Genomic DNA, 10472 nt, shown 5'->3' with positions numbered 1-10472 from the left:
GGCTATGCAGGGCACAGCACAGACACCAGCATGGTGCATGCAGAGGCCTCCATAGGGTACTAGCTATGCAGAGTGCAGCACAGACACCAGTACAGCATACTCCATAGGGAACCCGCTATGCAAAGCAGGGCTCAGACACTAGCACAGCATGTGCAGAGGCTTCCATAGGGACCGGCTATGCAGGGCACAGCACAGACACCAGCATGGGGCATGCAGAGGCCTCCATAGGGACCGGCTATGCAGAGCACAGCACAGACACTAGCACAGCGCATGCAGAGGCCCTCCTTGTGGAGCTACACATATGCAGCCTAGGCCATGGGAACCACGTGGCGACATGCGGACATGGAATGAGCCCCGGGGCTCCCCATGATGTGAGTCAAGCTCTCTGCATGCAGTGGGGTGAACGCTGCATTCCCCTTTGTGTGGAGTCTGCTGATGTGTGCACGGGACTTTCCGGAAGAACTGACACATCCTGCTTCCGGGAGCTACCTCCTTGCAGGGGAAATGAGGTGGCGTACGGGGCTGAGATAGGAACAAAACCCACTTTTCAAGCATAAGGCCTCTGGTATCCCTGGACACGTGGACGTTCCACACCCTGGATGGAGGCTGGTTGGGTGGGTCATGCCCTTGAGCCTGCCTTTGTCCCGGGCTTGCCCTTCCACACTCACACTGGCACTTACATCCCCACGTCGCAGATGATGTCCTGAGTGACGGGAGACTCCAGAAGGGCTGCCAGGACTTGAAACGAGTGCAAGAGGGTGTCCGACTCGTAATAATGATCCCAGCATCCGTAGCCGCTGCAGAGAGAGTGAGAGGGTGAGCTCCAGCAACAATTCAGGTGAGCGGGCTGGGGCAGGGCCTGTGGGCCCGTCCAGTCTGAACGTGTCTGGGGGCCGGGGCTCAGGTGTTTTCTCAAAGCCTTCCAGGTGATTGCAGTGAGCATCCAGCATAAGACCCACCGCCCCAGCACGATGTGCTTTACTGAACGTGATAGAGCATGGCCCCTGCTCCTCTCTCTGAGTTTTAAGTTACTACAAAAAATCTCTCATATCAGGAAGCGCCTGTCCTTGGGTTTCCTTTTAACCATTAATGTGGCCCAAATGACACTGATCGACAAGAGAAGAACCCCAAAGAAACAAAGCTGGACCCACAGAAATCCATTCTTTGGCAAAGATCACTAATAACCATTCAGAAACACCACCCACAAAGCTACCCCTGAGTTTCTTGCTATAGATGTTTGTAGTCGGCTGAATGAAGGTAAAAAGGTCTGTCCACATCCCAACCTTAGAAACCTACAAATGCAACCTTATCTTAGAAAAAGAGTCTGCTGATGTAACGAAATTAAGTATCCCAAGACGAGATCACCCAGGCTTTTGCAGGTGGGCCTAAGTCCAGTGACAAGTGTCCTTGTAAGAGAAAGGAAAGGAGAGACAGGGAGAACAGAAGGAGGCAGCGTGAGGACGGAGGCAGAGATGGGAGCATGGAGGCCACAAGCCAAGGAGCACCTGGAACCACCAGGAGCTGGGAAAGGCAGGAGGGACCCTCCCCAAGAGCCTTTGGAGGGAGGCAGGCCCTGCTGCCATCCTGATTTTGGACTTCTGGCTTCCTGAACTGTGAGAGAATACATTTCTGTTGCTTTAAGTCTCTAGTTTGTTTCTGTTTCGGCATCCGCAGGAATTCAATAATCCGTGGTGTCATTAAATGTGAAGGCTGGGTTGCTTACTATTGGGGTTCCCATAATACAATATAGAGCATTTGTAGAACACTTATAACTCTTCAAGAAGTTCTCCTTTCTACTACGCCATCAGCCTGGAAGGCACACTTTAAATGCCCAGCAAACCTCACACACGCTCGCATAAACCCCAGAACCGGCAATTATGATTTTTAGTATCTGGGAAAGCACTGCTCTCTGTGCTGGCTCTGCTAAGAGGAAAAGCCCAGTTCTCAGATACAAACGGTATCCAGGAGATGCCCCAGTAGGCAACGGAGTCCTGAGATGTCCGTTCTCCTCCAACGGATCCCTGTTTCGTGAGTTTTCATGCCCTGTTGGTGTCCTGGCCCACATGTGAAACCACATAACATTATAACACCACACGTCCCTCTGCATGGCGTCCAGCGACCAGAGGCCTCTCACCCCTTCGACGGGCCAGCAGCTGGAGGAGCAGTTTATCGCAGGCGCTGGTCAACCCGTGCCCGGGGCTATTTGGGTGGCAGCCATCCCTTTCCAAAGCCTCCAGCACCGACTCAAAGGAAACAGCTGACCTTTCCAGGTGAGAGGGTCTCTGGTCCACGAGTCAGCCTGCTCTAGGGCCACTGGGCCCTCCCTGTGTATCAGGTGCTGGGCCCCTAACCAGTAAGAACAAGAGGCGGTGTGCTCAGTGAAGTGACGTCCCTCCTCTCCTGCCTCGGTTTCCTCTTTGTAAACTGTTGGAATATTTCATAGGAACCTGCTCAGCAGGTTGTGAGCTATGTAGAGCCCTGCTCAGCTGGGCCCCTGTCCCTGCTGGATGCAAATATTCCATCCCAGGGGCCTTTAGTTAGACATCCTCCCATTTTCAAAATGAAACAGGTCCATATTTAGAGGAAAGAGAGAGGTGGATGTAACTTTTATAGAAGAGAGAGACTAAGATGAAGAAAGAAAAGAAGACTTAAACTCTAAGCATCTGGGCCACATCAGGCCAGGGGCACTGGGCTGTCACCACTGCAGCTCTTCCAGGGCAAGCAGCAGACAGGACATAAGGATCACGCTCCTGGACCAGCCCAGGAGAGGTCAGGCTCACGAGATGATCAGGCCTTGAGTCCGGCCCAGGAGAGGATCCGGCCACAGGGCCAGGAGAGGATCGAATTTTTGTGACCTCAGACTACCCAGAATCCTAGATCCCTTGGCACTTAGGTGAAGAATTTCTTAAAGAATCAATCAAATGAAGACAAATTAAAGAACAAAGTAAACATTCTTGGATATTATGGGAGAAACAGCCCTATTTGAAGGTGGGATTCTAAGGAGAGAAATCGACCTAATAAAGGAAAGGAACTTGGAAGGACTTAGAGAAAGATGCCTCTGGACTCACACAAAACCTCCTAAGAGAAGACAGTTCCTGCTTACTCTAAGTCCAGAAGCAAGAACACACACTAAGGCAGGAGACAAAGACTGAAGAGGGACTTCCAGATTCCACAATGGGTCAGGGGCCTAAAGACCAATGGGAAACTAGTTGAGCACAGATGGCAGCTGACATCCAAAATGAGAAAGGACTATCGCTTACAAGAGACCTACAATGTGGCTACTTATTGTTTTTTGTTTTTGTTTTTGTTTTTAAAGAAGGGACAAGAAGGGAAATAAGCAATCAGTTTTCCTGATTTTTACAAAAAGGCATATAAGAAATGATGACTTATGCTTGTTTTGAGATCACGGAATGAAAACCAAAGATATCTTGGTCCTCAGGCTGTTATAACAAAACACCTTGGACTGGGTAATTTATAAGCAACAGAAATGTATTGCTTACATGGAGGCTGGGAAGCCCATGATCAAGGTGCTGGCAGATGTGGTACCTGGTGAGGGCTGGTTCTCTCCTTCTGTGTCCTCATGTGGTAGAAGCGCCAACGAGCTCCTTTGGGGCTCTCTTATAAAGGCACTAATCCCATTCATGAAGGTTCCACCCTCATGACCCAATCACCTGCCAAAGGCTTCAACTCTTAATACCATCACCTGGGGGTTAGGTTTCAACATACGAATTTTGGGGGGACACAAACATTCAGACCACAGCAAAAAGGCAGTGGTAACACAGAAGCAGCCCAACTTTGAAATTGGCCTTAATCCGGTAAAAGTCAGTTCCTTTAATTACTCAACATGGGAATCTAGACTTACTCAGCCTCCCTGGGCCTGCTCTTGCTCAGGTATTCAATGGCATTAACCAGGCCCAACAGCAGGTGTGGCATGTCCACAGCTCTCAGGACTGTCCCTCCTCCTTCCTTGCCTTCTCAGCTGGGGAGAGCTGATGCAGGCATCGCTAGCTGACCACCCCAGGGTGTCTGTGTCTGTTCTCACCATATTTCCAGCTCTGGTCCAAGCCTGTATCTTGCTCCTCTGTTTTTGGCAATTTCAATACCTATAAGACAGACAGAAAAAGAAAATGGGGCAATTTCAGCACCTATACATTCAGAGACAGATGAAATAACCTGCTGCAGTAGGTAGGATAAAAACAAAATACAAACAACAAACAAAAATGCTCTGTGCCTTCCCAGACCGGATGCAGTCAGGCTTCCTGTTGACAGCCTGGCAGCAGAGGGCAGCATACACCTGTATACACCTGCACCTGCCTATACTTGCATATGCCTGCTTATACCTGCAGAAAATGAGAAACAGGGAGGGTTTGCGGGCCTGACCCTTAGCACCACAGAGGAGGCGGAGGAAGAGGAAGAAGTCACACCCTGGTAGTTTATTAACAAGGAAATGCCCAACACTACCTAGAGGAAAAAGGACTTGAAGGATTACGATCCAGCAGTGGTGCCACTGTCAGGCACCATCGGCTTACTGGTCTGGGGCAGCAGCTTCCAACAAGCACCTAGGGAGGAGAGGCTGGCAGAGTGTAGACTTAGCTCTAGTCACCCAGCCTTCTTCAGTCCAACTGGATTTGCTCTGAGCAAATGAGGTGAAAGCAGGTTGCTATTAAAAAACAAAACAAAACAAAACAACCACTGGCTGCGGTGGCTCATGCCTGGAATCCCAGCACTTTGGGAGGCCAAGGCAGGTGGATCACTTGAGGACAGGAGTTCGAGACCGGCCTGGCCAACATGGTGAAACCTCGTCTCTACTAAAAATACAGAAATTGGCCATGCATGGTGGCGGACGCCTGTAATCCCAGCTACTCAGGAGGCTAAGGCAGGAGAATTGCTTGAGTCCAGGAGGCAGAGACTGCAGTGAGCCAAGATGGCACCACTGCACTCCAGCCTGGGCAACAGAGTGAGAGTCCATGTCCAAAATAATAATGATAATCATCATCATCATCGAGGGTACATGCTGATAAGATGGCAGCTCTTGAAACATTCTGTTTCTATTGCTCCTGGCAAAGGCTCTTGCAGTCAGCAGACCAGTGCAAGATAACCTGCAACCTGACTACACCTGCAGGCTTGCCCATTTAGGTGCAGGTGTAATAGTTTAACTTTTCATCCTCCACGGTGCGTCCATATGAACGAAAATTAGATGGTGACCTTTCAACAACCACACCCTATCTTCGAGGCCACCATGCCCAGCTGATTTTTGTATTTTAGTAGAGGCGGGGTTTCACCGTGTTGGCCAGGCTGGTCTTGAACTCCTGACCTCAGGTGATTCCCTGCCCCCTCCCCGCCCAAAGTGCTGGGATGACAGGCGTCTTTTTCTACTTCCCTTTCTGGGACGCCTTCTCCCAATGCCCACCCACCAGGAAGGTCCACGGGGACCCAGACCGTCAATCTCTGGTCTCTGCACACCATACCCGCCAGGGGGCAGCCATTCCGTCCAACTTACATACCTCCGAGGATGGGCAGCTCAGCCCCAGCCACTGGACCCCAGAGATATCAGAATACGGGTCCATCCCCAGGCCTCCCGCCTAAACCGCCAGACTTTTCTTAACCGTGCCTTGTATATCGCTTGTCCCCACGAACTGTAAACACTCACTTCCCGAGGAGGACCTGAGCACGTACCACTGGCGGGGTCATTACCCATTATCTCACCTGATCCCATGCCCAGGGCCGCGAGTTGCCCAGGGCAAAGCTGTGAGCGCGCCACGGGCAAGCCTGGGCCTAGCCACAGTGCCCCCGCCGCCCCAGACTCACTCTTTAAAATCCTTTGCAAATTGCCCTCGAAGTCCAGGGCCCACTGGTTGAGTGCGCAGGTGGCCACGGTCACCTTCCGGCCCATCCTGGCTGCAGTCGCCCGGGCAGGAGGCCAGCGGGGGACAGCAAGACCCGGGTCCCAGCGAGACAGGGTGCTCGGGCGCCGGACCTTCCGGGTTCCCCGGCCCCGCCCCCTCCCCGCCCATCCGTTGAGGCTCCGGCCAAGCAGAACTGCGGCGTCAGGCCCTGCCTACGGATCGCTCCGCCCCGTCTGCGGCGCTCACGACCGCGCCTGCGCAGCGAGGTGGCCGCCGAGTTCGTTGCCCCGTGAAGGGCCCCGCCCCCGCCCCGGCTCCACCCCTGCCCCGGGCCCCGGCCCCGCCCCCGCCCTCGCGGGCAAACCTGTCCAGTCGCACAGGTGCGGGGGAGCTCACCGCCCAGCTGCAGCTCCCCTCCATTTTATCCCAGACCGCCACCCCACAACCAGCTTAGCCATGTTTTATTTTAAACGTTCCAAATACACCAACACTACAGAGTACGGTAGGAGCGCTCCATCGTGCCCGCGGGACGGCAGACCGCAGCAATCGTTTCTCCGTGCTGGGAATCCCGCCTCCCTGGGCAGATGGCATTGAATTCCTGGGAACCCTCTCCTGCCCCTTTCACTCCTGTACCACGTGTGTAAGCAGCGCAGGTAGCGCGCTGCTTGCCTTTTCTGAAACTACACGAACTGCACTTTAATGTGCTTCTGCAACTTGATTTTTTCCCCTGTAACACGAGATACGTTCTTTTAATTATTTTTCTGCAGTTTGGTATTCCATTGTAGGAATAAAGCAGGTTTATTCAATAGCGGATGGGCATTGAAGTTATTAGCAGCGTTTTGCCAACAGACGCACGCACACACGCACTGCTGCAATTTCCTTTCCCGCAAGGTTTCCTTAGTGGCCTCTTTCCGCCAGTTCCTGCAGCAGCTTTGCGGAGTAGTAGGATTCGTGCTGTTGGACTTTCCTAAATATTGCCAAGTCTCTTCTCCAGGGCGCTTGCACCGATTCACTATCAGCAGTTTCTCACTTTTTATTTTTTCACATTTCCTCTTTAGTCCACCCAGGGTAGAATCCATGTTTCCCCCATATAAATGACTGCCTCACCATCCTCGTTCTAAGAGGCCATCCTTCCTTCTGTCATTCATGTTAGTTTAAAAACACACAATTTACAAATTTGGAAAAAGAGGAGGCTTTATTTGTTGTAAAGGGTTGTAGCCTGCAAGGTGGCGGCGCCAGGAATCTGTCTCCAGCCAAGGCCAGAGACAGGCACTTCCAAGGAGGAGAGTTTGGGGCAGGAGCTCTATGCTGAAGGGATTGACTAAACATACATATTTAACAGGTTAGAGGAGGAGCTATGAATATTCATGAAGGTGGTCCTGACACATGCCCTGTTTTTGAGCAAAGCATGTAATATATGACTCATGTTCACTTTGGGATGGAGACTTAACATTTACATGTCTTACAATTAGGGCCTTTATGGCAAAAGATCTTTTCAGGACACAAAGGCATGCAGGTGCATCATCTCTATAAACGGGTCAGCTGGTCGGCGGGGTCAGCTGGTCGGTGGTCTCTTATCAGGAGAAAGTCACTGAAATCAGTCTCTTGTCCAATCACAGCTGTTATGGCTGGTGAAACAGGGTGAGTTAGTCAGCACATGGAGCTGCAATTGTTTTAATATTGCCTATCCCAAGGCCAGTGTTTGGCTAATAGAGATATAGAAAGCCTTGTGGCCGTTAGAACATTGTTTACCCTCTAAGTGTGGGGTGCCTGACTTACCCTTGCCTAGCATGGCTTCAGGTCCTGTTTATAATTTGGTATCATATTGCCACAGAGTCCATTCTATCAGTCTTACGATCTCTGTTTTAACATGAATGCTGGCCAGTTGTGCTGTCCAAACTCTAAAACAGGGGGCTATTACCAGGCATGTCTGACCTCTCATCCCGTCATGTCTGGGAACTCAGTGTTAAGGTTTTTCTGGTGTCCCCTTGGTCAAGAGAAGGTCCCTTTGGTCAATAGGGGGCTTAGGATTTTATTTTTAGCTTATGTACATACACTCATTTTCCCATTTTTAATCACTTTTTCACTGCCTATAGAGTAATGCTTGTTCATGACAATTTGGAAACTCCACAAAAGCACAAGAATGTTATACATGCTAACTTATTTAATCCTCACAGTAGTTTTCATGCCTCTGAAATCCACACAATCTGCTCAAATGATCTCCTGCCAACAATGGCTGACACCAGGCCTGGGCAGAGAAGGGGAGGATCCTTGAATATCTGGTTGTCCCAGAAAATAAGTAAGTACTCAAAGGATGGTAGGGACATGTCATTTGAAAAAAGAAGCCAATTTGAAGGGGCTCCCATTAGCCAAAGACAGGACAATACAGTAAGGATCATAACTCAGCCAGTTCAATCCATTAGGGCATACTGAGAAAAAAAAAAATTAAAGAGGAAATCTCTACAGAAGAATGCTTGCTAATAAATAATTTATTAATCAAAGTTGAGGGAATGATAAAATTAGAAAATTAACACTTTGTCCCAAGAAATAAGGGATTCAGGCAAGAGTCCTCATTAAATGCTAGGGTGAAAGGTAATTCGGGAATAGCATATTTACAGTCTCAAAGTATCACTGCTCCAATTACTCATAAATAACAAAAGGAAAAATGGAGACTTCTGGCACTAACCACTGAACCCCACTATTTATCATGGAGCACAGTGATGTGTTGTCTTAAAAAAGAAAAGTTTAGGACTCTCGAAATTTATTATGTCAACCTGGGCAACAGAGCAAGATCTTGTCTTTAAATAAATAAAAATAAATAAATTTATTATGTCAAGAGGGAAGTCCTAGAAACTGGGTCACGCAGCATGTTTGTAATTTTGTCTTTTAGATTAGAGGCTAACGTTTTTCTAAAACGTTTTTCTAGGAGAGACCACAGACCAGGCCTCCTCCCCTTTTAATTACTGATCTTTATTATATTGTCTCTTATTATCCCATACTTAACTCAGACCAGACTCCTACATCTTCAGTGTAAAATGTTAAATATACCTTCTCTCCAAAAAATACCACCTCAATTTGTCAGATTATAACTTTATGCATAAAAAAGTTAAAATTCTGTTAAATTTCCCTAAAATTTGTCTACATAAATGATCCCAAACATCTACACTTTGAAACACTGATTTCCGTTCTTTAAAATCTGTGCTTCCCAGGCAGCCTGTCCTCAAACTTTATACACTTAAATAAACTCTCTTTAAGCTAAATTCTGACCCGTTTGGTTATTTCAGGTTGACAGCCTTCTGACAAGATAAAACATGCTCTAGTATATTATCCTGCCAAAAAAAGTGCATAGCCTGAATGCACAGTGTGGCTCCCTCATTAGATCCTGGGGTTTAAAAAAGGACTGTAGGGCAGGGCTTCACACCTGTTGTCCCAGGATTGTGTGAGGCCAAGATGGGCGGATCGCTTGAGCCCAGGAGTTCGAGACCAGCTTGGGTAACATAGTGAGACCCACGTCTTTACCAAAAAAAAAAAAGTGTGCTCCTGTAGTCCCAGCTACTCAGGAGGGTGAGGCAAGAGAATTGCTTGAGCCCAGCAGTTCAAGGCTGCAGTGAGCTGCGATTGATCGTGCCACTACACTCCAGCCTGTGTGACAGAGACCCCGTCTCAAAAAAGCAAAACAAAACAACAATAACAAAAGGGCTGTAAAGGGCATTATTGGGACAACCGGGGGAAACTGGAGATGGAGAATAGATAATAGCATTGAACTGATGTGGTCACTGTATTTTGGTAATATAGGAGAAAGTTCTCGTTCTTACAGAGTTGGATACCGAAGTATTTGGGAGGGGAGTATCATGGTATCTGCAGCTAACGGTGGGGACTGAGTGGGGAGAAAAAAGAAAAATACACATATATAAAGAGAGAGGGAGAGACATGAAACGTGGTCACCTGCTCACCCCTGGTGGATCCAGGAATCTGCGTGTTCACTTTACGTTCAACTTGTTTGTATGCTGAACATTTTTCAAAACAAAAAGGTGCAGGTTAAAAATAAAACATGATGTCTCTCTGAGGGCCACAGAGACGTGGTAACCAGATCGCTCTGCCCGTAAGTAAGGTCTGTTACCCGAGCTGTTGGGTGTGGGGTCAGCAGACACCTTCAGCTGCCCCCACCTCCAGGTCTGCCTCGCCCCAGGTCATGCCCTCGCAATGTGGCCCGTACGTCCGGCTCGCACTGTGGCTCAGCTTCTTCCTTTGCCCAGTTCTGCTGCTCCCTCCCCTCCCGTCCTAGCATGGGTGTGCCCCCTAATAAGCAGACCACCTGGACTCCATCTCGGGTCACTTTGGCGGTCTCCCAGCAGGGAGACTTTCCTGACATCCATGTGTTTACCTGATCGTTTGCGGAGGATCCTCTTCGCCCCGGGGCGTAAGCCCTAGGAGCAGCGGCTGTGTCTATTTCGCTCCTTGCGGTGCACCGGCGCCTGGACATACGCTCCATCAATGTGCGTAGCGAGCCGCTGAAGCCCCATTTGCCGAGGAGGAAACTGAGGCACGATCATCCAGGTGATGAGCCTGGCACGTTCTCCGCGCGGCCCACGTGGCCTCCCCGCCCCGCCCCACACCCGGCTGGTC

At 49.6% G+C, this 10472-nt stretch overlaps 1 protein-coding gene across 1 annotated transcript in view; it reads right to left on the bottom strand.

Moving 5' to 3' along the window:
- The window catches only part of NADSYN1 (NAD synthetase 1), a 47663-nt gene extending 41582 nt beyond the window's left edge, over positions 1-6081 (bottom strand). Inside the window, exons 1-3 of the mRNA XM_011988176.1 lie at positions 5809-6081; positions 4043-4103; positions 681-797 (exon numbers count right to left, since the gene is read on the bottom strand). Coding sequence (XP_011843566.1) covers positions 681-797; positions 4043-4103; positions 5809-5893 — 263 coding nt within the window. The 5' untranslated portion in view covers positions 5894-6081. The remainder of the gene's footprint in view (positions 1-680; positions 798-4042; positions 4104-5808) is intronic.
- Between the last annotated feature and the right edge of the window lie 4391 nt (positions 6082-10472).

The sequence above is a fragment of the Mandrillus leucophaeus genome, unplaced genomic scaffold (assembly GCF_000951045.1).
Source record: "Mandrillus leucophaeus isolate KB7577 unplaced genomic scaffold, Mleu.le_1.0 Scaffold325, whole genome shotgun sequence".
In the NCBI taxonomy this organism is placed as follows: domain Eukaryota; kingdom Metazoa; phylum Chordata; class Mammalia; order Primates; family Cercopithecidae; genus Mandrillus; species Mandrillus leucophaeus.
The sequence above is the reverse complement of the archived record's forward strand: the minus strand, read 5'-3'. Positions and strand labels throughout refer to the sequence as shown.